Below are 27,785 nucleotides of genomic sequence, written 5' to 3'. Positions count from 1 at the left end.
AATCTTTATTGGCTCTTTTAATCAACACACCACGTAAGTTTGCCTCTGCCCATTTTCCCTCTGAAACTCAACGCAAGAAGACTTTAGCTTTGTTTCTCAAGTCAACCGAGCCCCAGTTCTCTCTTTGATTCATTTGAAGTTTCAATTTCAACCATTTGCACAAGTGGAGGCCAAGTTCACAACTGATGTGACGGAATTAAAAGAACAGAACAGTCAAGGAACAGAAACAACAAAGGAGGAAAGATCTGCGTACTGAAGTCGAACACAAAAGGAAAAGTCTGCATATGAAGAGTTTGAATTTCTTTCTTTTTTCATTCTCTGAATTATTTTCTGTGGGGGTTTACTTCTAAATCGATTTTCTCGTTTATGAAGTTCTAAGCTTGGTTAGAGGACTTGTTGTCTGTAGACTTAGAGAAGGTGCAAATTAACCCACTTCATCAGCCAATGTTAATACATACATTACATGCTTCTCACACTGCATAAAATGATGCAGGGCTCTGACTTTACAGCAATTCCTTTCCACTTCTACTGGCCCATTATTTCTTGTTGTCTGTAGACTTAGAAGTTACGAGCCGTTTCTTAGTTTTACAATGACCTGGGTTGAAGGTCTTGAAATCAGCCATAGCAGACAACTGTATGAAGCAGACGTGACTGTCATAATCACAAATTTATTGAAGCTTTTCCTGTCAAGTTTCGATTTTGAAAAATGGGTTGGAATGTTCAATCTTAGTGGCGGTTGGTTTAGTCTAGATATATAGTCAACTGAGTTGAACTTGAGGTGGGTTCAATTCCTCCACGTGAACCAAAATAGACCACGGCAACTTAGAGGTCAGTGCACAAAAATCTTGGTTCAGATGGGATGAATTTGGATTTTTTTTTTCAAGCGCCAATGCAAATGCTCTGTCAAAACTACCTACAATAACAAGGCTATATAAAGCAACCCCACAATTATGTAATACCTAGTTCCAAAAATTCCATGGATCCAAGGCTCTACAAATCTGCAAAATCAGGGGATGTTTGCTTCCTTAAACAACTTCTTAACGATGATCCCATGCTACTATATCAACTTACACCCCGAGAAAACACTGCCCTCCATATCGCCGTGCAATTTGGACACAAAAATGTTACAGCTGAGATTTATAGCAGATGCATGTCCCTTGTCACACAGCCAAATTTAGATGGAGATACTCCTTTACATGTGGCTGCAAGGGTTGGGTGCTTCTCGATTGTCAATTATCTGGTCAGAGAAACCTTGTCCATGTCACAAGCAGATTTCGGGAACGCCAACAACAGCATGACTGAGACTCTGAGAATCAGAAATAGGGGAAACAACACGGTTTTACACGAAGCTTTAAGGAATGGTCACACCAAAGTGGCTGAGTTCTTACTTAAGATGGACCCCAAATTGGCTTGTTTTGAAAATGAGGCAGGTGAGTCTCCATTGTACCTGGCTGCAAGAGAGGGATTGTTAGATATTCTGAATCAAATTTTGCAATCAAGCCCTTCATCAGCTCATGGTGGCTCAGATGGCCAAACAGCTCTGCATGCTGCTGTGGTTGAGAGGCATTTTGGTATGTCATACTTTGGCCCAGTAACATATGCTACCATTTTCTCAATTAACTTGCAAATCCTATGTGGGACTTTCACTATTGACACATCTGGCAGTTGAATTTTGCATAAATAAAAATAATAGTATCCATTCCATACAGATGTTGCTCCTCTAATCAGTAAGAGTCTTCTGTAATTTTTTCTAATCTACGCTAAATTTTTTTGTGTATGATTATAAGGTGTCGTGGAATCCCTCCTAAGGTTCAAACAGCAGCTGATCAAACAAGCTGACCACCAAGGCAAGACTCCTCTCTACTATGCAGCATCCCTGGGAGACCATAAAACAGTTCAACGATTACTAGAACTCGATATTTCGATTGCGTATGTTTTGGATAAACAGGGTTATTCACCAATTCATGTTGCAGCCAGCAAAGGTTATACCAATGTGATTAGAGAGATTGTTGGACATTGCCCAGATTCGGGAGAACTTGTCGACCCTTATGGACGGAATGCTCTTCATATTGCAATCTTCAATGGGCAAACAGAAGTTGTCAGGTATATACTAGAAACAGCAGAGCTGGAGGGGCTCATAAACCAGCCTGATTTTGATGGAAATACGCCTTTGCATCTAGCCACCATTGAAAGAAAAACTTGGATTTTGTGTTACTTGAAGTGGGATGGAAGAGTAAATCCAAGATCCAAGAACAAATATGGCCAAACAGCATTTGACATTGATAGGTCAATCAAAGAAATTACATCTCGCAGAGTGAGTACTAGAGCAGTAACTAAATACATGATCAATCTCCCAAATTGGGGTATTAATGCTTAACAAACTACAACTTTGAGTCTTATGGACATTGTTTCTCTTAATCAATTTATTTGCAGAATATAGTCCCAAGCATTTGGGGACATCTCCGGACACCGCCTTCTTGGTTGGACAGCATCAAGATCCTCTCAAGAGCAGACCAAGAAGAAACCAATGCAGTGCAAACTTACAAACAAATGGGGCAGACCCTTTTGATGGTTGCAACACTTATCACAACTGTGACATTTACAGCGGCCTTCACAATGCCTGGAGGCTACAACAACAATATTGGTCCAGACAAAGGGGTGGCTCTTCTGGAATCAAGCAAATATCTCAAACTGTTCATCATCGCAGACACCATTGCCATGACTTTCTCAATAATTGCAGCTTGCCTTCTGTTCTGGGGAGCTGTTAACAGCAACAAGTGCTCCTATGTTTACTATTTCACAAGTGCTGCTACTCTTACATATTTCGCTCTGCAATTCACTGCAGTAGCCTTCACAACAGGGATTACGGCTGTCATGCCCCATCAGCAATTCGTCAGAATAATGGGACATGCAATTGGGGTTGCTTTTCATGTTAGTACCTTCCTGTTTCTTTCCCAATTGGTCAAAATGTTTTCCATCCCTGAAGCCGGCAGATTTTTTATTTCTCATCTTTGTAAGCTCAAGTCCAGAATTACAAATAAACAATGAAGAATAAGAGTGCATTCTTCACTACTTGCATGCACTAGGATGCATGTCAACAGATATCCCATACACAAGGCTGAAAATTAGTGAGGGTTTTGTAGTTCAACTGCTTTTATTTCATCATCACATCTGTCACATTATTAGATGAACAACTTTGATGTACAGCTTTGGTGAATCTAGTTTTTCTGTATACCAATAGCTCTTGAATCTAGTTTTGGTGCCTATAGCTTTCCGGTTTTGCCACTTTGGTCCCTATAGTTTTAATTTTGTTAATTTATATCCTTGTAGTTTTCAATTTTGTCAATTATCCTTTTCTTTTTACCGTTAGATGGCTCGAGTGAATTGAAATACCTCTCCACATGAGGGGCACGTTATCGAAACTTAACATAATTTGGAGACATTTGACAGAAATTGAAACATGTCCTTGAGCTGCTCTGAATTGAGACTACAAGGATAAAACTAACAAAATTGGAACTACGGGAACCGAAGTGACGGACAAACTACAGGACCAATGCTTTACCAATAAAAAAAAAAGTAAAAAAACAGGACCTAAATATACAGGTTGTAATTGGGAGATATTCTTAATAGATAAAACATAAAGGGTTTTACTGCAAAAAGCCGGGTTGGGCAAATAAGCCTTTCCCCAGATTTTGAAATTCTGTTATCTCCACTCTGCAACTTTCTTCAAACAACAAGATGGAAATATCTTCCAAACCTGGAGACCCACTGCGAGGCTTCCACAACGTAATGTGCGATGGCACGAAAGTGGTCACCGAGATCGTCTCCGATCACGGCTCGATCCACCTCTGCCTCTACCTCATAACCCAAAACATCCGCGACTTCAAAGACATGGTTGTTGGGTTCGATACAGAATGGACTTTCGTCGACGCAGGCACTGGAAAAATCGAAGCTCGCGTCGTCCTCATCAAGCTCTTCTCCTGCATTGGCTGCGTCCTCATTAGATTGGATCACAAGTCGGGCCCGGTTTGCCCGTCTCTCAAGAAATTTCTCATCATGAAGGATGTGATATTTGTCGGGATCCAGATCAAGGAGGATCTGGTGAAGTTGAGGGAGAATTTTGGGATTGATATTAGGAATGTGGTGGAGCTGACTGAGCTGGCTGCCAATGTGCTTCGAAAGCCGCGGCTTTTCGCGTGTGGCCCTAGGGATCTGGCAAGGGAGGTTTTGAAGGTTGGGGTTGAGCAGAGGCCGCAGGATGTGATATGGACGAGCTGGGCTGAGGAGTCGCTTACGCCGGAGCAGATTGAGTGCGCCACCATTGATGCTTATCTTACTTACAAAACTGGGAAGAAGTTGTTGAGCAAAGATTGACAAATTGGTAGAATCTATTTTCAGGTGCCATCTCTGTTTTTCTGTTGAGCCACTTAAGGCAAATTGTTGTAGAGTACTTGTTTTTCTTTTCTTTTGTACCCAATAAAACACTTTCATTTTGTTGAAAATTTGCTCATCGTTTATGGGATTTCTTGTATTGTTTTGCCCCTGTGAAATGTCAACACAAGGTGGATCATGTTTCAAGCGTAGGGAGTTGGGCATGGTTTGATTGAAGAATTGTATGACAGGCAACAAGCAGATTGGAAAATCTCATTGTTTGCAATTTCATGTGTCCAGTCCTGATGTTGCTAGCAGCAAAAGCTTGTATAATTCCTCTTTCTATATCACTACATCTTTCTGGGAACAAACAATTTTCTTGATCAGTGATGTGATCCCACGGGAAGACAAATGGAAATTAAATATAAAAACCGAAACTTGTCTCCCCCTTAATATAGTAGAAATCAAAAACTTGTTGAAGTATAAGCAATCAAAAGTTTTCAAGAACAACCAGCTGCTGGTGCAAAAGAAACCACAAGGGATAATGGCACAAACTACCATACAAAAGAAAGTGTCAATAACTTTAAAACTGCCCAACACAACAGAAGCAACAACAAGAAGTACAAAACAAAAAGACTTAGAAAGATGAGCAACAAAAGGCAACTCTGAAATAAGTGCAGTTGATGAGAATATGAAATGTGCAAGAAAGGAATATAGCAGAGCAAGAATTGCAGAAGAAATAAGAACAATGCACAATGAGACCAAAACTTGACATAAAACGGCTGAAGAGCAAACAAGAAGAAAAATGCATTGAAAAACAATCTTAGACAATTCAAAGAAGACCCAAAACATATCATGCAAGCAAGTAGACCCAAGGAAGGAACTCTTATAGGAGTATGTGTTTGGGACTGGTTTTTTACCAACCTCGATAAAACAAATAGCCAATTGGGCCACTCGGGTTAAATTAACTCCTTAGAACACTTCCACCCATCCCCTTTTGCCAAGCAAAAGGGGGCCTAGGCTCCAAAAACAACCCCCACAAAGAAAAAGTTACTATGGCAAGAAGTGGGCCCACGAAACTAGGCAAGCCTGAAGGCAAGATTTGCCTGGGCAAGCTAATGTCAGCAGCCAATTTAAATACAAAAAAAATTGAAAATTTTTTTTTATATAAATACCTAGCCATGTTCTTCACTTCCCACACCAAACTCCATACAAATTTCTCTCCTCATATCTCATGTTAAATAGTGGTTGCCCTTGGCTTGCATTGGGAATGGGTGGAAATGCATCAAAAAATTGTTATGACAAACACTATTCACATGAATAGTGTTTGCCCCTACTTGCCCTTACCCTTTGTCATGGCACAATAGGATGGAAGTGCTCTTAGGCCAATTCGCGTGGCTAAAAAAAGTGATTATCTAGTAAATTAATAATTGCTCAAGAAATCAAGGATAAATCTCTTTCTTTCTTGCCAGTGAAGGCAAATTAATTGGATAATTTATATTATGCTACTAGATTTGATCCTCATAAATGTCATGCCCTAATTGATTGAGGACTCTCGAGCTAGGGAAAAAATCATATAAAAAAGAGAGAGAGCTCATTGTCTCGGCACACAACTTTTCAACAATAAACTCGGAACAAACCCTATTTCCTTTCTCAAGGCAAACAAATATTCTCGATAATTGTTTTGCCAGTTCCAACACTAGCATCAATTTCCAATTGATTTGCAATCAATTGAAGGTATTGCGCTCAGTCATAGTACAAGTTTGGACCCCATCATTCGACTATTACCAAGTCTCAAAGCATTCAAAGCAATCCAGAAATGATCTAAGGTGGTAGCAGTCCCAGTTCTAACCATCTTGATCTGACCCCTTGTTTACTCTTTATTTGTCATTTACTTCCTTTCTTCGGTATTAAAGAAATATTAAAGTCCTCATTTGTCTTGAGGCAAAGAAAAAAAAAACTATATTGAACCAGTTCCTCATTCAATGCACAATTGTTCAGTTTGAAGTTAGTTTCTTGGTGCGTAAGTTACTTTTTTTGTGTTCAAATCTATTACGATTTTACATTGCAAATAGTGGCACGCTCACAATTTTATACAATATCTTGCCTATTTCTAAGGCTAGCAAATTAGGGGTAAATAACAATATGACAAGGAAGGAGCAACTTTAACACCCACATATGCATGGCGGAGCCATAGAGCCACAAGAAGTGCAACTGCTACACCTCCCCTCGTAGGAAAATTCCTTGGAGATATTGAAATATAACCATTTGTTGGTGCTTACTATGCGTTCAACTAAATGCCTCAAAAAGGCTTTGTTGTTTTATTTTTTCATGAATTATGAATGAAATTGTCTAAATTTTAAAGGAATTTGGTTGTCTGAAATTTTTTTGGAGCTTTTAGTCTTTTAAATATTGCCCCTTCCCTGAAAAATTTCTGGCTACGCTAAAAAACCTTGCTCGCATAAAGGAATGCTAGCCAAAGTCACTCAAAGTGACAGTAGCGAGAGCCTTTGCTTCAACGAGTGACACGTGTTTTATTGAATAAGACAAATTGAATTCCCTTTTTACCCATCTTTAAATTAAATTCTTGGAAAAGAGAACAGCTACTATGCATATGTTTTCTTCTCTCTCACCCAACACCTCTTTGTCTTCTTCGTTGTACGATTTTTTTCTTTTTTGAAAATTTTGTTTATAAGTTTTTGTTAGTCTCACTGCGAAAATTTTGAAACATTCTGTTTCAGTTTGTCTCATAATTTTTTCCCTTTTTATCTTTTTCCCATTGGAGATCTGATTGCATTTGGGTGTTCTTAGCATGTTCAAGGGGGATTTGAGTCGAGATCTGGAAGCTTTTGGGTTTTGATGTCAACTTTGGGTGTTTGAAAGCTTCAAATTTTATCCCACACTTTGAGTTTTGGTTTTTTTCTTCCTTGGAAGTCGATGGGTGGGTGGGTCCTGCCATGGGTGTTCATCTGGGATCTGCAAGTTTTTTCTTTTTTCTTTGGGGTGATTTTCTCACTCCATCCACTTACACTCCGTTTTGCATTTTAATACTTTTTAATCAATTTTATTCTTTTTTGTTTTTTCTCTTTCTTATTCTACCTTTATCTTACAATGCCCTTTAAAAAGACATGTACAATCACTTACTAATATTATGAAAGAATAAAAATCTGAGACTATTATGCATACCGTGCTCTTTCCATATCTAAGCTCCTAATGATAGTTTGGTTAGTAGGATTCTCTAGTTTTTCTACCGGTAAACATATTAGCCCAAAAAATTTATTATCTATTAACTACAACAAAGATAAATAATACTCACATACTTAGGAAAAAAAACAAAGAATTTGGCGTACAAATACTTACTCTTTTTTTTTTAATCAATTTCCTTTTCTTTTTTTTTGTTTTATTTTATGTTAACTTTTCTTAATTTCAATTATCAAAACCTTAATGTAGGGTAATGGTAGAATTGAAAAGAGAAAGAACAAAAAAGAAAAATATTGATTAAAAATTATTAAAAAGCAAAAGGAAGTGTAAGTGAAGAAAATGGGAATGAGAAAATCAGCTCCCTTTTCTTTTGCTAAGGAGGGATTTGCAAGCTTCATGGAATCTTCAAGAAGGAAAAATTTTGAGTTTTGCTTTATTTTTCTCATTTATGTGGATTTGAAATCTTCAAGCTTTCATGGTGTGTATTTGAAATCATATCCATGACATGTTCAAATTTTGCTACAATATGTATAAAATCATAGTAGCCCAAAGCAGCTGAATTTTTCGTTTTTGATCTGATGACAAAAAAGAAATACAAAAAGGAAAATCAAACATAGAAAATAGGCGTGTCCTCTGTTGCAGAAAAACTTGTATGAAACGGGAATAACACTATTTTGCTATTCCAGGCCTATCACAGTCTGTCATGTGAAAAAATTATCACATGTGACATACTGTGATTGACCGGGATAACAAAATAGTATTATCCCCATTTCATGTAAGTATTTCTCCCTTTGTTGGCATGTGAGAGAGAAAAAAGTACTAGGTAAATTTTTCTAATTATAAGTAAACAAATTATCTTATTAGCCGATACTCCATTAGTATAGTGGTAAGTAGCTTTGTCTCCATCCAGTTGAATCTAGGTTCGAGGCTTGGCATTGTAAAGTGTGTGTAAACTTGCACTAATTTGCTAACCGATTGTGTTTTAGCTAACTAATTTGCTAACCTTTTTTTTTTGCTTTTGTAGTTTTTGACGATAATGGTAGATGGACTAATTTGGCAAGAATCAACAAGGAAGATTTCAACGATTGCAATGTCACCAATTCTGATGATGTGTGGTTTGGACGACATATGTTTCAATTCAAAGAACCCGGAATGGACTACTTTACCAGTGCTTTCCGACAATATTGTTTGAAAGAACAAAAAATTAGCGGTTTGTGTTCAAAAAAAAAATTCTCTGCAAACTGTAACTGTGTACATTAAATTCTACCTATATACAACTTCCATTGTCGAAGCTTCTTCCATTTGCATAATTTTTTGCCTTCATTTTCTATTATAATTTTTTTCTTTTAATGTTCATTTGTCATTACTCTAAACTATTGTTGAGACATTAGTTTTTAAAGAACATTTAAAATACCAACAAATGGGTACACAATTTGTTTTTTATCATTTGGTTTTTGTTTTGTATATTATTATTTTTTTAATTTTTTTTTCAAACTTGCGCCCTGTGTTTTGGCTCTTGTGTTAAAATTTCTGGCTCGGCCCCATTCGCATGAAAAATAAAATATAGAGCTGGAGGCAATTTGTGCTACGTAAATGACATATTTTTATTGTGACATCAAATATTTTAAAAGAAAAGATGTCAATCAATTTCATTTTCATGGAATATTTGAATACAATCCATCTCAAATAATATGGCTCTATCTTTTCCGGAGGGTTTGGACGACATATGTATCAATTTGAACGCCCCGGCATATATTTCTTTACAAGCCAATCCCGGAGATCTGAGTAACAAAGTTGAGAGGGAGCTGTGACTCTTGGTCAGCAGTTGGACTTGGACTGGTTGAAAAGGTTGAAGAGGGTGAGATGTCAAAAGTCATCTTTTGCCCTTTGGAGCAGTGCCCTGCCAAAGTGGAGGTGACATAAAACGTATCGGCTCCAAGAAATTTAATTGTTGTTGGTTTCTCGAATACATGCAGGGGATCTGCAGTGTCATAACTGGCCAAATCTTCCTTGGTTACGAAAGCCAAGTCTTGTTCTCCTGCTTCAAACTTAAACACTGCAAATCCAAACAACCCTATATAAGCAAACGAGTATCTACCATATTTTGCTACAAATACGAAACCATATGATCAAAATTGATGAAATTGAAACTATATGGTCAAAAGTGATTGAAATATCAAACTACATGACCAAAAGTCACTTTTAACCAAAATAAGAAGATAAAAAGCGAGTCTGACAGACAGGGTAGTAGTTGAGAACCTAGAATATCGCCAACCACCAAGGTATGCTTGGAAGCGCATGAAGCATAAGTGGCAGCGCCATCTGGAGGAACAGTCCAACCCAGGTCGTCTCCTACAGTCCTGCTACATATTCTGCAGCTTCTGTTCTATCTAACACCAGTGATGTTGCTGCCATTGCTAGGGGGCAAGAAGAACCATCACACCCAATTTCATGGTTTTAACCATCTTTAATTTTAGCTCCTCTCCTAATATATAATTCTGCTCTGGAATGTATGTAGTAGTTGGAAACTGATACAATTGGCCCCTGAAGTGAAGTGATGTCTCAATTTATAGAGCAATATATTTTATATGCATTGTGTGGGAAATCCGGCAATTGCAAGCTTTATTTGTACATACGTGCTATTGGAAGTAGATCGAATGTTGAAATTTTCGAAACTAATTGATTTAAGTGTAGACACACCCTGCAGGCCTTGCAGGCATGCGGTGGCCTTGAATAACCTTGTTGCCTAAAGGAAATGGCTTGACCGTAAAATGAATAGTTATTTGAACGTAACCAAGTCTGTTTTCATTTTTGTTAGAGATAGCGGAAAAATATACGAGAAGATGAGAGATAAAGGGTAGTGGAGTTGAGGTTCCACTTCAAAATCAATTGGTAATTGAGGGAGTAGTCCAGCTCCTTATAAACCCAAACTAGGTCCCTTAATTTTTCAATGTAGATAATAAACACTCTTAACAGGAGGGTGGTGCAAACTAAAAGCTAAAAACAATTTTAAGCTGTGTTCTTGTTAGGTTATGTTTAGCTAAGGTTTTTAGCTTCTCTTGACAACTTTGTAATTGAACATGTAAATTCATCAAGCTCAAGCTTAATTAGACTAAATTAGTCTAGTTGAAGATAATTACTGTGGAAGACCATCAACAGTGACACGATGCAATCAAGATTAAATCATGCATTGCATATATTAGAGCGCATTAGGTTATGGCTGGTCAGCATATGCGACTAGTAACATGTGTGCTGCTAGCTAGCTCATTATTTTCTCACGTGTTGTCAGCTGTAGGTTTTCTGTGCTGGTGATTTTTTTGTCTTATTATGAAGCCAATGAGTGGCTGCCAGCTGGGGGAATTTAGAGCAGACTTGTTTTGGTATACGAGGGAAAATTTTGAGAGGTTTTCTCTCTGCATTTTCCATATCTTGAGTGCGGTCTGAGACTTCTATGGAGTAAGAGAGAAGGTTTTGAGAGCTCGATTTTTGCTCTGAATTTTCTCCTTGAGTGTGAGGTCTGCAACTTCCACACAGAGAGGAATTTGAGAGTTCACAAAAAGGGAAAGTTTTCAATTAAAAATAAAAATCTGATGAAATGCTATATAATAAAGTGGGACCCGTGATTAATCGGGTTAATGCTCGGCAAAACGCCTGACTCGCATCCTAAGGGACAAATAGCCTTATCTTCTTTCTATCAGTTTGGCTTCCACTTCCCGGCTGCAGGCATGGCTTCCATATTCCCACAATTCCTCTCAACTCCAAACTCTCACCCACTAAACCATCTCCTCCCAACCCAAACCACCACAAACCCACCCCAGCTTTCCACCCACAGCCCACACAGAAAACACTTGTCCCTCACCACATGCACTCCTCCAAACTCTACTCAACCAGATTTTCCAAGTCCAGACGCTGAAACCACCACCAGTGCAGAGACATTTCCGATCGAAAAGCGCAGAAAATCAGAAATCACCAGGGACAGGAGGAGGTCAGAAACTGGCCTTGTAAAGCCTGAGCCACCCAACTTTGAGATTGGTTGGAAGAGAACCAAAGAGATAAAGCTAGAGAAGCCAATAGGGTATGTGATAGCTGACTTCTTGGAGAAGTTGGAGAGCTTAATGGGAAAAGAATTTGGTTCCGCTGACTTGTTGGTGAAAGTTGCAGAGATTGTGGCTGAGAGAGCAAGAGAGGAAGCAGAGGTGTTGAGAGATGAAGGCAAAGTGGAAGACAGAATGGTGACCGAGTTGTTTAGGGTGTTGAAGTTGATAGAAATGGACATGGTTATGATAAAGGCTGCAGTGAAGGAAGAGACTTTGAATGAGAGGCTTGAGCAGGCCAAGGCACGCTGCAGGCAAGCTATACTTGTTGCTTTGTCTTTTTGAAAAAGCTAATTTAGCAATGTGACAATGGTGGATAGGATATTTTGCTTTTCATGAGGGTCTTTGTTCTAATGGAGAGTGCGCCATGAAAAAATAACAAGCTTCTAAATGTACATTTGGTTTTGGCAAATGGTTCTCTTCCAACTCATTTTAAGAGTGCGGAAAAGAGACGAGTTGATGTGTCTAGTATTATTGAACGCCGAAATATATTCAATCAATTTGCCCGTGAACTTGACATCTAGTGATTATGGGTTCAGATCTTCCTGTAATTCCAAAGAAAAAGAATCTGTTAAAACCTTGGGTAGTTATAGTGAGAATTTACTTATTCATAAAGGTGAAATTCTATACAGAACATTCTCCTATCCACTTTAACAAAGTTAACCTGGAAGATTAAAATCCTGTGAGATGTATGCATCCGCCATTCTTTAAAGAAGGCAACGGTTAAACTCATCAGTTCCACGGGTCCAGCCTCCGATTCAAACCTCAGTATCGTCTCTTAGAACCTGTCTTGCAAACCAAAAATAAAACCGCAATGTCTTTCATGTTTAAGGAACCACAATGCAACGACCAAAAAACAAACGATGTGAATTAAGCATATAGAACCAGCATTCCGTACACATTGGATATACGGGACTTATCACAGTACAAGGCTCGTGGTTTCATTTCTCAAGGAGCCAAAAAAAAAAAAAAGTCGCTTATCAAATTCAATGCATTAATTTGAAGGATGCATTCATCTTGTTTATTTCTTGTACTTCTTACCCTCTGAGTAAATGGTTTTACATGCTTTAATGATAGTTCGAACATGGGGATCATCTTTAGGAATTTTACTAAGCAAAATTTTCGAAGCCTTGGTGTCCCCTGCAGCCAAAAGGGCTTGATACATCCTGCAAGAATTCCGATATTGAAACCCAAAGGTCAACAAAATCATTTCCAATCCAAGGAAACAAGGTTTTCAAGCAAGAGAGACAAAAAGGCCCATTATAACAAGACATTTTATACAAAAAACCTTAGAGAGAGCCTATATGGAGAAAAAAGCCCTCAATTAGCCACTTGTCATTTTGTAATTGGTTCTTAGTTGATACAATTTTTTCATTTGAAAGTACAACATGGAGTTTTTCTAAAGTATTGGACTTGAATGGTTTTTTTTATAAAATGACATGTTAGAATGGGCTTATTTGTAAAAAGCTAAAACCAAAAATTGAAACATTTCCACTAGCAGCAGGATTATTCACCTTATGAAACTTAAAGTGTTGTAAGGCAGGCCAGCAGCTTCATATTCTTTCCAAATCAGTTTGGAATTTCTCAGATCTTTGGCATTAGCACAAGCGTGGAGAAGAAAATCAAGACATTTCCGTGAAGGGGTGAGGCCAAGCTCATTCTTGATAGCATGAAGCAAATCCAAGCCCAACTGCAAATGTGTAGACTCTGATTCTGCAATTAGGGCAAACACCTACAATTTGTCACAGCAAAGCAACAAAATACAGTCAGTTAATACAACATACCGCAAGGGAGTCTTGTACAAGACGTGAATATACAAATTACAGAAAGGAAAACAGGCAATATATTCATAGATCAAAAAGGAAAACAGATTCTGAAAGAGTTAAACCATATTACCAGGAAGATACAATTTAACCAAATAACAATGAATTGCTGCTACCAAAATAAGATGTTCATTCACACATCTATTGTGAGAGAACAAGAACAAACCTGATTAAAAATTACTTCTAGAGCTAATTCGTCAGTACAGATTTTATCCCTGAGTTGCTTGAGTAAATTGAGCGCAGGTCTAAATCAAAAGGAGAGAGACATGAGCAACTGGGAGTTGTCAAAATAATCAGATGAAGGAAATTATTAAAGTTGGAGCATCCAAACCAAAAGCAATTGGTAATGGCCCAAGATTAAAAATTGAATGCAAGGCTTAGAATACCCAAGGTATTCTCAACATAACTGTTATATGAACAGACCTTAAGTGCTTGTACCGAACACAATATAAGATCGTTCTCAGGCAACCCTCAAACCAATAGTCTGGATCATCTAATTCGTCAAGAAGAGGGAGTAATCTGCTTAATTCTTCATCAGATTGGAGGTGCTCCTAAGAGGTAATTAAGAAAATGTTAGATGTTCAGACAAGACAAAGAATTCAAGCATTAATTTAAGAACTCACAATAAGACTTATAACAGCTTTCGGCTCTAAACTGCATCCAGCTTGCTTCATCTCTTCATATATACTGAACGCATCAGACAATTGCCCATGTGATGCAAGGGATTGGACAAGCATGCTTTTAATTTCATTCAAGCACTTTACTGGAATCCCTTTATCTAAGACTACCTACCATTCAACGAGTATCAGTAAGATCACTAGAAACCATTCATATTCATAAGCAAAGCATATAGCTTGGAAAGCTTGTTAATATCTGAAAGAAATTATTACAGTATATAGAGACCTAGAATTTCTACTGTAGACTCATAGAGTCATAATTCTGGTACAACAGAAAATATTAGGGAATTGTTATTAGCACTCCGAAAAGTCATCACACACTCCTTCCTAATGAAAAAAAAAATAGAGGGAGTTGAAGCGCCAAAAACAGCTCCTAAATAGTAAACAGTTAATTATTAGTAAGAAGAATGCTAAAAACTAGAATACCAGGCAAATGTTGTCCTATATCACAATATGGCAGGAAAATGAATAAGGCACTATCAGGAAACACAGATAGAGGACATTTACAGTATTAAAAAAATAGAAGATTGGGGGAAAACGGACTACGTAGAAATAAAAATATTTAATTTCCTCCACATTTAATTTAAAATTCCATATTGAATGTTATTCAAAAGAATTTAATTCTAGGAGGCAGGCCATTTTGTTTTGCTCTACTCTCGCAAGAAACAACAATAATGACAACAGTTCTTTAAAACGTTTAGGAACTGGCTGCAAACTCCCAATGTTTATGGTTATTCATATTTTCCCCAAAAAAAAAAAAACGACGACTGAGTCCCTTCTGATTTAAATAGTAATCACATCACTACGTGAGGAAAGTATCAATATGATAGTAGACGACTACCAAACATAAAAGATTAAAACAAACTGAAGTTATATTCAATGATAAACTAGAACACAAGTTCTGCAATCATATTCTATTATTGTCCCAAAGTTCTAAAGCTACATTCAAGATAACATAAAATCTTCTCCTTGGATCATAAGAGACTCAGTACAAAGAAGTTGCCACATGCATAGATACCTGTTTTGCCTTTTCAAACTGTCCACAAGTTGCGTATGCATTTACAAGTGCCATGAAAATTTGCTTGTTAACTTGAATTCCAGAACGCTTCATTTCTTCATAATACTACAAGTAGAAAACCAGATCAGCATCTTTTGAAATAACACTCGTAAAATATTAGTAAATTGGACAATCAGGCCTCACTTGTTTGGCCAAAATTCAAATCAGGAATGGGTTTCCCATGCCATCACGATGTGATGTTTGGCTGGCTAGCAAAGGAAACAAAACTAAAGAATTGACTGTCGTTGACTGGAATCAATTCCTTTAAACAGGTGGAATAGAATTACAGGGACGATGGTGAATTTAGAGGTGTCTATAAGAAAAAGGACTTAAATTATCTCTCTATTTCTCGCTGTATGTCTGGGACAATCAGGAAAAGGAGTGATTCCTATTTATGTACAAGCATTCTGGTCAAACAAACGAGGCCTCACAAATACCCAGATTGAATATCATATGACAACAGAAAGTAAGACATGGAACCTTGGCCAGAACAAAAAACTTCAGGGTACCTTGTTAATATCCTCTTCAGAGTTGCAGTTACTAATTAGATAGCTGAAAGTCTGGGAATCTGGTTGTACATCTGCTTCTTTCATTTGTTTGAAAACCCTCAACCCACCATAAATGTTCTTCTGCAGAGTACAAGAAAAAAAAAAAAAAGTGTCGGACACAAATTGATGGAAAACTAAAAACAGACCTCACCACTAATGAAAGCTTAAACAATCACTAATTCATGTTAAAAATCATAGTCATTGTCAAGGATTAAAATATCGGCCGTGCAGATAATATCGGGCCTCCAATTTACGGATATTTCGGGGGATATATCGTTATCGTTTTAGGTATCGTGAAAAAATCAACAAAAATGACAGATATAGGCATTGAAACACATAATTTTGGTGTAAAACTTTCATAGATGTTATGTACATTATCAATGAATGTATTGAACAAATAAAACTCAAAATTTACTAATAATCAGATATACATATGATGAAATATAAGTTGTATGTAATGCGCGTAAATAAAAAGTTTGAAAATAAAATGTTAATTAGAATGAATAAACCATGCATAAATCCATAGTTTGTGTAAACATTGGATTACAATTTAGATAAGTGTCCATCTACATAAATGAAGAGCTCCTATGAGGTTCAAACAATGAGGACCAACCATCTAGATTCATACAATAGTCATACCAAGTCATGTAACCCGAGCAGTTTGTAAGCCACGTTTGAACATGGTGCACATAGGTCTCTCTTGAGCTCCCTATTGTCCTCCCATATATGGGATAGTTAGGATTAACCAACTAGTAGGTCCATAATCTTTTTTATCATCTTGAGCTCCATAACTAGTTCCACTATAATCAAACATGACATAACCACAGCCATTATAAGATTCATTTGAGTTAGTACTAGGTCTAGTTCATATGCTCATAGATCCAAAACTGATCGCCATGTCCTCTTCAGATGGATTGGAGGTATGTGGACAGTGGACTGTGCATAGACTCTTCATATTAATAAATTATAGGGTTCTAGGCAAGGATTAGCTATTTTTGGGTTTCAATTTGCTTCAATTGCCTTCAAAACTTCTGAATTATTTTTGGGTTCTTTATGGGTATCGGGAAATATCGGGAATATCGGCAAAATATTGGGAATATCGCACTTATCGGGGATATATCGTCGATACAGGGGAAGATATGGCCTTACCCCCCAATATCGGTGTCGACAGTTGAAAATACCGATATATCGGTAGATATATCAGTGTATCGGCCGAGATTTCAATCCTCGGTCATTGTCCAACACCATAGACAACTAGGAAACATCATAAAATGCAGACAAGGAACAATATATGGGCACAAGAAGCCCACTTAGTTTTACAAAGCTGGAAGAAAGAAAGAGTCTGCACAAAGGGACATAAAAAGGATCTCATAGATCAAAGAAGGTTACCTCTCGGAAAAATCCCACCATTATAGCATTGTACATGCTAGCAGTAGGAGTTAAATTCATTTTCTCCAAATCACTTAGCATGTCATACGCACCTCCATACTGCAATAGAAAAGAAACATAATGAGATCAAATTGTGGTATGGCTGATAGTTGTGGTTCAACTTCCATGTTATGAGATTGTCAAAATATAAATATTTGGCAGAAAACAACAGAAAACGAAAATAAATAAATAATGCAAGTGCGCAAAATCGGAAACTCATGGAGGAACCAAATAAAAACTTACATCTTTCATTTTCACGCACAAAGTTATCATACTCCTGAAAGTTTCACCATTTGGCTTTAATTTGTACCGACAAATCATTGAATACATTTGGCGAACCTGAAGGTATGGCAGTCAAACCCATATCAGAACACTCATACACAATCAATGACAAAGAAGTTTAAACCTTGTGGATTAGTAATGCAGAACAAAAAAGATAATATTCGAATTTCAATCAGGACTCAACCTGGAGATAAAAAAAGACGAGAAACCACCAAAGACAGGAAAAAACAAGCAGTGGGAAAACAAAAGCAACATAAATGGAAAATCTTCAGTTTCTATGGGTTATTCAACCATTGACATTATGTTTTCAATCTTCTTTGTTATTCTTTTTTTTTTCTTTTGTTTAGGGGGATGGGATATATGTATATATGATATTCCATTTTCTTTCTGTTAAAATCAAAATTTTCACTTGGAGATTAGCCATATTGTGATTCAGCAATAGTCCATGTTATGACTTTAACAAATCCCCTAGTCAACCACTTTGGTTCTGGTTATCCTCCGTAAAAATGTCAAAAATGTTTCAAAGGCTTGACTGGACACAAAATTGTTCAGCCTTCGACACTAGTCCCCATGTCTTGGGTCCTATTTCAAAATTACTACTGTAGTTTCAATTTTTTTAACCATACCCTTGTGGTCAAGTCTGTTACCAATCTCAGTCCAGATTGAAATTTCCATCTAAGTTCCATCCAATTGGACCCATATGAGCATCTGTGCATGGGTAAATGGTCCTTTCTAGCCATTTTGACAAGTTAATTTTCTGAACTAGTATCCCAACCCAATAACATAGCGACACCTCTATTTTTAGCCCACATTCTGTCTACATACTCTACAACTACAGCAACCCAAAATATTCTTCTGTATTTAACTAAGGCTCTTCTAACTATTACACTTTCTAACATCTGCTGCCCACCATAATATAGACAGCACCCACCTTGAGTTGTTCTAGTTAAAACTGTTACGATTTGTAGCAAGTCTCGTCACATTGAAAGATAAGAGAATTGGCCAAAGTTATACAATATAAGTGGATAATAAATATATATACAGAAATTCTCCTATGCGGACATCTGGATGTTATTATCGTGCGGACGCCATGTATTTTCTACTACCCCTCCCTGCTTTCCTCCATGTTTACAATGGCATTCACACAATAATAACATACAGACATCCGGATGAGAGAATAACTGATAAGAATAGCGCAGCACACAGATTAATATCACAGCTCCCGTCACTAGAATGTAAAATGGAATGTAGTGCCTCTATCGAAAAGGTATGAAGAGAAATAATTAAAGTCATACAATACAAGTGGAGAAAAAAATATATATATATATATAGAATAGTGCAGCACACCAGATTAAAATCACAGCTCTCGTCACTAGCACGTAAAATGGAGTGTAATGCCCCTATCGAAATGGTCAAACCCCGTTCACACATCTCCTCAACCATTTCAAGAGCCACATGCACCTGTATAGAAATAGATGAACAAATAACCAATCTTGAAGCAATCTCCAAACCATTAAGGGGTTTTAAGAAACATACAAGACAACTTCATGAAGCAAAATATGGAAAGACCAATGTTGGAGCTCAATCTATTGTTCAACAGATCAAGCATACCTTAAGTGATTCACAACAGTACATGATAAGCTTCTCATAGCCAGCAGATGAAGGAGTCACCTCCAGTTTCGTGTGCCAATTTTTAAAGTTTGAAATGACATCCTCAACCTTCAACACCCAATAATTAGTGTAAATACAACACTGTCATAAGAAGCATCGAACACTAAATAGAAAGTTATTTCCGAATAAACAGATAGTGCAAAACAAGGATCTAATCACTCTGTACTTTTTCTATCGCAGTTGAAGTTTCTAAAGCAGTTATAAAAGACAAGATAGAAGCTGCCAGAAGCTGATTTTTATTTAATTATAACTGAGAATCAGTACTCCAAAAAAGAGTTCACACTAAAGCAATGGCCTTTGATCAGTTAGAAAAATAATATGCTTTTCCAAAACCAGAGGCTAGATCTACAAGAGCTACAACTTCAAGGACGACATTTTAATCAACAAACAAGTGTCAGTGATAATTTGTTCGGACATGGATATTTATCTTACATTATATTTGGCATTTTTCTATCTATCGCTGTTCAGTATGGGTCATAACTAAGAGCAAAAGGTCTTTTAATTAAGAAGTCTAGCTTGCGTAATGAAATATTATGGGGGCTTCTTTCTTCAGCAGTCCATTGCCCCAGTCCTACTACAAAAACAGTAACTTTTTGTTTGTGAGAAATTACAAAAATGGTAACTTCAGAAGTCAATACATTCCTATCTAATCCTATTGACTGTTAGAATTTGTTATATACAACTATGACACTTAATAATTGAAGGCGTGGTTGCCTACTGTGTTTCTTTTTCTCCACTTTTCTTTCCTGTAAACTGTACAGGGGCTACTGTTCATTGCACAGAGCAACCTCAAGTTCTCTCGATATCTTACCTTACCTCTTTGCAGATCCAATCATTTTCGGGGCTTAGACAATCAAAATCTAAACCCAAGCTTGTCCTACAACCTCTAGCCCCCAAGGAGATCTTCAAAACAGCTCAAATCCTAACACAAGCTACCACCCAGAATTTCCAGCAACCTGTTTTCTTATTTTCTTCTCCTCTTTGCAGAACTTCATCTTTTATCTTATTTTTCTATTTACCCTTTTTTTTCTTTGTCTTTTAAACCATAACTCGATCTGCAGAACATAAAACTCCTTTACAATCCAACGCCTTCAAATCACCAGCTTTTGAACACTATTGCACACCACCATAAGCAATTGTAACTTGTAAACAGGTTTCTAAATCTTTCAAAAGCCCTACATCCAGACGGTGAATTTTGGCCATTGCTTTTGAAAAGTTTTTAGAATCCCAGGCTCACTTTGTTTGGCCTGGAATTTTTGAAAGAAAAATAAAACAGCTGCAGGTATAATTTCCACCATCTGATTTCCTAAAGAAAAAAAAAACCACCAGGGTTTCCTTGAAGAACAAGAATGTCAGATGCCCTACAATAAAAGAATGAAATCTGATTCCCCTCACAAGAAAGAAAAACCATAAAATAAAATAAAAACCAAGCCAAAACCCAAATCGTTTTCCTTTCTGGAGCAGTTCCAACCCAAAAGACCACTTCCGTCATCAGAAGCTCTAAGCCTCCTTCCCCTCTATTTTCTCAAGTATCACCAGCAGATTGTTCCTTTGCGGGATTGACTGTGTGCACAATTGAATATTATATGTCTTGGGATGATTGTATTTTTATTTCTCGAGTCCAAAAAGGCTTATACCTCAAAAACTTGCAACTAATAAAACTTCTGGCATCAACATCATGACCACTAGAGCCCAAAAACTAAAGGCAATATAAAAAATTTAAGAAAAAATTAACTACCATATATTTTCTTTTAAAAATGTGCACAACTTTTACATAGAAGCAAAAGTGCTTCTTATAATTGTGGACTTGAGGAAATTACCAGCAGTATTCATGAGAAGTTCCTCACCGCTAAATTTGGCATGCCGACAACATAACTACTGATGAAGTTTGTAATGTTCTCTGCTGCATGGTCTGCAATTTAGCAACAAAAATAAAATCAAGTCTGTAAGTATTTCGGTGCAGGAATACTATGGAACCAATGGTACACTATCCCTTTTTTTTTTTTTCTCAAAGTAAAATCAGTTACTACTTGTATTTCAATTATGATAGGATTTTAAATTCCAATGGAAATACCAGTGTCCATCAGTCAGGAAATTATAATTATCATGAACATACCACAGGCTTTAAATGACAGAAGGAACTTCTCCGCATAGGACTCCAGTAGTAGCCTTCCCAAGCATGTAAAGATACTAGCCACACAATCCAATGATGAGATTTGGGTTATGTCCATAATTTCCAACAACTGCAAAATCTCCTCCTTCCGGTCACTTTCACAAAGTGCTAACAGATAATTCTCTGCAACATCAGTTGAATCCAGTAAGGTTTTCACTGATGCCAAGTCCAATGACAGTGTCTTGGTCACAAAAATGTCCTAGTGTGCAGAAAAATCCCAGCATCCAATTTCATAATGTCCTAATTAACATGTGCACTAAATATCCATGCTAGACACATTTTATAAATATTTTTATTATTTACCACTAATCAGTTGCAAAACCGATAACATCATTCACCCCAATTAACGCTTTTAAAGTCCTTCCTTGGAATTTTAAAGAATGTTACATTTGAGATTTAAATTTCATGTTATATTCTCTTTAATCGGTAAGCGACCCTCTTATTCAGGAATCTGGTCAAAAATTACAAAAGAGATTTATTCCAAGTCCTCCAGAGGTGAATTCCTCACATATAATTAACCATGCACCATTAAGTCTCAAACACATAGCAGCCATATTATTTCACAAGGTTGTTTGAAAACACAGACCAATTTTCCCAGATGTGACAACAAAGAGAACTGCAACAATACATGACCCACTAAGAACTAAATGTCTCAGAAAAAGTTAAGATATTCAGACAATTAGAATATAATTGAACTGAGCTCAAAATAATCGCTAGCCTGGAAGTGGAGAAACTTACCTTGTAAAACGGACATCGTTCCTTCATCATCACTTACGATGTAATTACAGAGCTCTTGAATTTTTTCTTCATCATCGACTCTGATCCATAACAGCATCTCATAGTATCCTAGTCTTGCAACTGAACTAGGGTTTTCAGCTTTGATAACTCCACAGAAAAATTGAAATTCTTCTGTCATACCCATGTCAACTAGATATGCAAGAAATTGACCATATGTTTCTTCTTCCAGCAGAAAACCTTGTTCCTTCATGGATTTAAAAATTTGAAAAGCCATGTGAATCTGTTCTAATCCAACATCTTCGTCGGCACTACTCCTAGCCCTCTCTATGCATATTTTTATCAATGCATTATATTCTTTCACACCACTTTCTCGTCCCAATTTATCAAACACCTGAATAGTGGTGTGTGTCCCTAGCCTGTCGGCACACATGTTAACTAACCGACCAAAACGGTTTACCTGAGAGCTTTTGAAAATCCACTTTTGCTTCCTTTCACGAGTCACTTCTTTGCGACGCATTGATAGCACACTATGAGACATGTCAGGAAACCATGGTAAGTCCAATGCATTTTCCATAGATTTCTCATCTTCAGTTCCCTGGACATCAGGAGAATTACTAGAACTACCACCTGAAAAGAGTAAGGAATACACAGCTACAACGATCCATCAACAAGAAAACCAAACTACTTAGGGAGAAAAATAAAAAGGTCATGACACATAGGCTAATGTGCACTCCTCAGTATATGCACAAAAATGGTCACACCATTATAGAGTAGAGATTAGTTATTACAAGGAGGTGACAGAACCTGAAGGAAATTATTAAATGCTAGCCAATCAAAAGAATACTATCTGATAAATTGGAATTTCCCTCTTACTATCAAAGTTCAAGTTATCAGGAAACTTTCTACACGGTATTAAAATTCAACTAAAGCATTGTATCAATACATAAATCAAAGTACTGAGTTCAGAAAGTTTCTCACTTCCTTAAAAGGGAAAAAAACAACGCTAAAAAAATCTTAAGCTCAGCAAGCTAGTGTAATATTGGGAATATGCTGATCAATGTCCAGACGCCAGAGTCTCATAATTTCCTACGTTCCCTTAGCAACCAAGAACAAAATGAAATGATTCACTACTTTGATTCTCACAATAAAAGTAACAAACACATACCAGACAATATCGAAAATATCCCCCCAGGCAGCTCGTTCGTCAAATCTTCTGCAATCAAACATGAAATCTAAAATAAAAACATCAACAAATGATGCATCACTTAAATTCTACTGAATCCACTCTCTTTGAAAACAAAGGAAAAGTAATCTAATTTATCCTCTGAAAACAAATAGACAAAGAAAGGATGACCTTTTTCTCCAAACTGAGACTAACGAACTTGACCTTTACTCTTACTTTGTTTGGGTGATTTCTTCATACAATAAAATGCATAGACTCCGAACTTTATTTCCCATTTCTTTACTTTTCCCACTCTTTCTAATGAACCAAACAAAGAGTTAATGCCATACCTGAAGCCGAGCCCGGGTCCAAGTTCAAGCTGGCGACCGCAGAAGGAGCGGTGGGTTCGGAGAGTGGCTTGTTGGACTTGATGGACTTCTTGGACTTTGGTTTGGAGGGAGGGGAGGAGTCGAGGGAGGAGGCGAAATGCTTGAGAGTTGCGTCGTCGGCGGGTGAGGCTAGAGATATGGAGGAGGCTTTGGATTTGATGGCTGAGCGAACCAGAGAGCTTAGGCTCTTGGCTTTGGAGGAGGCTGGCATCTGATTTCTGATTATGGCTTTGGGCGTTTAGTGTGTTGCTCTCAGCCTTTGTAAGAGCATCTCTCAATTTTAACCAAATTTTAGCTAAACATTTAGCTAAAATTGCTAAAAAATTATTATAGCAAATTATTTAAAAATTATTTTTTCAGAAATGTTCTCTATTTTAGTTAATTTCTAATATTTTATTATTTTTCTCTTATTCTCTCTAAATTAAAAGTTTATTAAAAAATTAAAAAGTAAGAGGTGAGAGGGTGTTATGTGCCTAGGGAGAGAGAAGAGGAAGAAATAGAGAACCCTCAATTTATCTCTCCTCCTCTCTAAATATAGAGAAACACCAAACTTAAATAGGAAGTTCTCCAAAATAGAGAGCTATATAGCAAGTCTGTTAGAGCTGCATTTTGCCCTCATTCTAGCCAGTATAACAACTCTGCTGGAGATGCTCTTATTTACAGGGGTCCCTAAATTGAAACCCTCTCTCATTCTCATTTTCTTTCTTTTTTCTTCTTCCTAAAGTAAAATTAAATATTTTTTTTTCATTTTTTTTACTCTTCCTTTTTGGTGTGAATAATTATTGCTAACAGCTAGAATAGCGTTTCTTGAAGTGTTTTTTTTTAATTACAAGGGAGGTGATTTGAGCTTTGCATCATTTTCAACATTTGGAGAAGTACCACGTGATCAACAATGTGTTAATTTGAATATATTTATCTTATAAATATCAAGTTTCTTTATTTATTGTCAATTGATTTTAAGTTGGATGCTCACATTATAATATGATATGAGAGCAGGTTATCCATGTAGCAAACCTACGTATTCACATATCATCTAATAAGAATTGGTTTTAGGTTAGATAATCACATTCTAATATGGTACAAGAGCATGCTATTCATGTGGCAAATCATGTCATATAATAAGAAGTGTTCATATATTAGCCTAAAAGACTCTATATGTGACCCCCCACATGTGAGGGGCTGTTAGGGAACATTGGAAAAATAGTATATCCTAAAGCATCTACAATCATGCTCCTTAGTTTTTAGTTAAAATTTAGCTAAAAACACACAAAAATTATTATAAGAACTATAAAATTTGAACTCCAATCATACTCCCTAGTTTAGGGAGTCATAAATACTTGTAGGGGCTTTTTTGTTCCAGCATCTACAGATGGGCCTGGGCTGCTATAAAGAGCAAATGGATGAAGTTGCCCCGATGCCTGAGTTCAAGAATGAGGCCCCTGTTTGGGCCTAAATTTAGCACGCCAAAAGCTCAAAAAACAGGCCCATGGTAAAATTACCTGCCCAGCCCAAAACTTGAGGATAACAAAATTAGGATCCAGACAGGTTGGGCTTCACGCCAGGATGTCGAAAACGAAGCCCCAGCCCAAGAAAGACCAACGTGGAAACTGTCATTAGGGCTTCAAGGATCAGCCCATAATTTTTGTTGGGTTCAAACCCAATGGATTAAAAACACACCCACGTGACTACCTCAGCTTTGAAAAGTCAGCAATTCCAACTAAGTTAAAAAATATAAGAGAGACATCTCTGAAGCACTGCCAACAGAAGATCAAAACCCATCTGTATTCGGAGATTTTGCTCCAAGGCAATACACCATCTTCCAAGGAATTCACGGGTCACGCTTTCTAAACGGGAAACAGGGAGTTGTTCAGAAAATACAAAAGAAAACCAACCGCCATAAAATTTAGCCCACACAGACGATGACGTTGGTTGAAATAGAAAGCTGCCACCTAGGAAACCAGGGAAGGGATTGCTTTAGGAGGTGACTACTGAGAGCCTATCTGCCATGATTGATAAAAATCCCTTTTACTTTACATTTTAGGAGATCTTTTTACCGCCCATTATTAAAATTAAAACCACCTCCCCAAGAGGGTCTCTTATAAAAACAGAAGTAGGCAAGGAAGGAAAGGACACTCAATTCATCAATCAATCAAAAAACAACAACAAGAAAACAACCAAAAGCTCACTTGGATTCCAAGAGAAACAAGCTTTAGATCAGAATTCCAAAGTTCAGACTTAGAAAATAAGTCTTCTAAAACGAGATCTCTCGTTACAAATTTGGTTCAGCGAAAGCCAAGGCAAGCAGAGTTTGAGTTTTCACAAACGTGGAGACCTCAGCGAACTCATGAAGAGTCCTGTTCAAGCAGAACAACGCTCGTAGTACAATCCCTAGCCCATTAAACCCTCGAGAACAGCCACTTCTGCCCCCTTCAAACTAAAGAAGCTGCAGTTCTGCCCACTCAAAGGCCTCACGAAGCGTGAAGTAAACATAAAGCTCTGCCAAAATCGAACTTTGGTATCGATTTATAGGTCAGCCTAGCATCTGAAGTCACGAAGCAGTACGGACCGGCCCAGGTGCGTCCAATCCAGCCCAAACTAGAACCTTCCATCCAAGCAGCAACGGAGTTCCGGCCATCTTTTAACCTTCCTAGCGTCGATATGCATATTTATTGTTTTGTAAAAGGCAGTTCTGCCTAAAAAAGCCCAACTTCTATCAAATATTTCTGACCAGAACAGCCATTTGATACTGAGATAAATTATGAAAGTCCTCACCAATCTGAGGCAAGAAAAGAACTTACTTGGGAGATATTCCTCACCCAAATTCACAATCATTTGTTTTAGAAGTCAATAACTTGGGGCGCAAGTTATCCACTCTAAAAAGAAGTCTGCTAGGATCTACATTGCTAGCAGTGGCACGCTCACACACCAAAGAAAGCTGACTTGTCGACCAACAAATGGTCTCCAAGCCAGTGGGGAACTTCGCCTTTCCATCTCAGGAGTAAACACGAAAACGGGTGAACAGCCCCAAGAGTAATTCGAAAAGTTCGTGGAGCCTTAGGAAGCACTTTGGTTTCTTTCACCAATAAGCCTTGAGAAGCTTGTGGCATAGGAGCTGAGACTTCATAAGTTTAGCATTAGAGAGAGAAAGCTTAGATTTCTTATTAGAAACAAAGGTTTAAAGCTAGGGGAGAGGGAATTTTGGGAAGATTTGTTGAGGGAGAGATGAGGATTGAAGGATGGGTGGCTTGAGAAGGTTTTCTAGCAGCTTGACGAAAACTTGGTCACGCTCTAGATGATTTGCCAGAAGATAAAATAAGAAGATGGGGAAAAAGGGCTTGAAATTGAAGGTGTAAGATCCCACATCAACCAACGGAGAGGGGGTGATGTGCCTTATATGTGCACACCCGCATCCATCTAGCACGAGGCCTTTAATTGTCACATCCCGGATCGGCTCCGCCGTAGCACGATATTGTCCGCTTTGGGCCCCCCTCTCTGCCCGCACGGTTTTGTTTCTGGGAGCTCACGAGCAACTTCCCAGTGGGTCACCCATCCTGGGATTGCTCTAGCCCTCAACTCGCTTAACTTCGGAGTTCCTACGACTCCGAAGCCAGTGAGCTCCCATAAGGCCTCGTGCTAGATGGATGCGGGTGTGCACATATAAGGCACATTACCCCCTCTCCGTTGGTTGATGTGGGATCTTACAATCCACCCCCTTAAGGGCCCAACGTCCTCGTCAGCACACTCGCACCACACGACAAAATGGCTCTGATACCAAATTGTCACATCCCGGATCGGCTCCGTCGTAGCACGATATTGTCCGCTTTGGGCCCCCTCTCTGCCCGCGCGATTTTGTTTCTGGGAGCTCACGAGCAACTTCCCAGTGGGTCACCCATCCTGGGATTGCTCTAGCCCTCAACTCGCTTAACTTCGAAGTTCCTACAACTCCGAAGCCAGTGAGCTCCCAAAAAGCCTCGTGCTAGATGGATGCGGATGTGCACATATAAGGCACATCACCCCCTCTCCGTTGGTTGATGTGGGATCTTACAATTGACTTGAGAAGAGAAATTATGGAGGAAGCTCACTGTTCCACGTACTCTATGCATCCCGGTTTACTAAGATGTATCGGACTCTACGTGAGCACTACTCATGGCCACATATGAAAGGTGATATT

General features: G+C 37.8%; 4 protein-coding genes and 1 pseudogene across 7 annotated transcripts; 3 read left to right on the top strand and 2 right to left on the bottom strand.

Annotated features, from left to right (window-relative positions):
* Positions 1-962: 962 nt before the first annotated feature.
* Positions 963-3,162, top strand: LOC117626213 (protein ACCELERATED CELL DEATH 6-like). Its single transcript, XM_034357873.1, has 3 exons — positions 963-1,571; positions 1,788-2,314; positions 2,434-3,162. Exons 1-3 carry the CDS (start codon positions 977-979, stop codon positions 3,046-3,048), a joined length of 1,737 nt encoding a protein of 578 aa, XP_034213764.1. The 5' UTR covers positions 963-976; the 3' UTR covers positions 3,049-3,162.
* A 503-nt stretch (positions 3,163-3,665) lies between these two features.
* Positions 3,666-4,709, top strand: LOC117625863 (protein RISC-INTERACTING CLEARING 3'-5' EXORIBONUCLEASE 1-like). Its single transcript, XM_034357446.1, has one exon. It carries the CDS (start codon positions 3,739-3,741, stop codon positions 4,372-4,374), a length of 636 nt encoding a protein of 211 aa, XP_034213337.1. The 5' UTR covers positions 3,666-3,738; the 3' UTR covers positions 4,375-4,709.
* A 4,623-nt stretch (positions 4,710-9,332) lies between these two features.
* Positions 9,333-9,987, bottom strand: LOC117625399 (annotated as a pseudogene).
* Positions 9,988-11,006: 1,019 nt separating this feature from the next.
* Positions 11,007-12,178, top strand: LOC117624475. The gene has a single exon (XM_034355753.1). It carries the CDS (start codon positions 11,208-11,210, stop codon positions 11,949-11,951), a length of 744 nt encoding a protein of 247 aa, XP_034211644.1. The 5' UTR covers positions 11,007-11,207; the 3' UTR covers positions 11,952-12,178.
* A 329-nt stretch (positions 12,179-12,507) lies between these two features.
* LOC117624473 (pentatricopeptide repeat-containing protein At4g04790, mitochondrial) lies at positions 12,508-23,876 on the bottom strand. 4 transcript variants are annotated; one of them, XM_034355749.1, is made up of 16 exons: positions 23,576-23,876; positions 23,229-23,276; positions 22,064-22,690; positions 21,269-21,448; positions 21,000-21,064; positions 19,093-19,200; positions 18,829-18,942; positions 17,443-17,538; positions 17,161-17,259; positions 15,733-15,852; positions 15,185-15,289; positions 14,113-14,277; positions 13,913-14,040; positions 13,656-13,734; positions 13,181-13,398; positions 12,508-12,832 (listed from the first exon to the last, which is right to left on the bottom strand). In XM_034355749.1, the coding sequence occupies exons 1-16, from the start codon at positions 23,823-23,825 to the stop codon at positions 12,688-12,690; spliced, it is 2,547 nt and encodes an 848-aa protein (XP_034211640.1). In that variant the 5' UTR covers positions 23,826-23,876; the 3' UTR covers positions 12,508-12,687. The 4 variants fall into 4 exon arrangements, with proteins under 4 accessions (XP_034211640.1, XP_034211641.1, XP_034211642.1 ...); XM_034355750.1 differs by having other exon boundaries at positions 23,229-23,273; XM_034355751.1 differs by having other exon boundaries at positions 23,229-23,295; positions 23,576-23,667.
* Positions 23,877-27,785: the final 3,909 nt, after the last annotated feature.

This window comes from Prunus dulcis, chromosome 4 (genome assembly GCF_902201215.1).
Source record: "Prunus dulcis chromosome 4, ALMONDv2, whole genome shotgun sequence".
Classification (NCBI taxonomy): Eukaryota; Viridiplantae; Streptophyta; class Magnoliopsida; order Rosales; family Rosaceae; genus Prunus; species Prunus dulcis.
The sequence above is the reverse complement of the archived record's forward strand: the minus strand, read 5'-3'. Positions and strand labels throughout refer to the sequence as shown.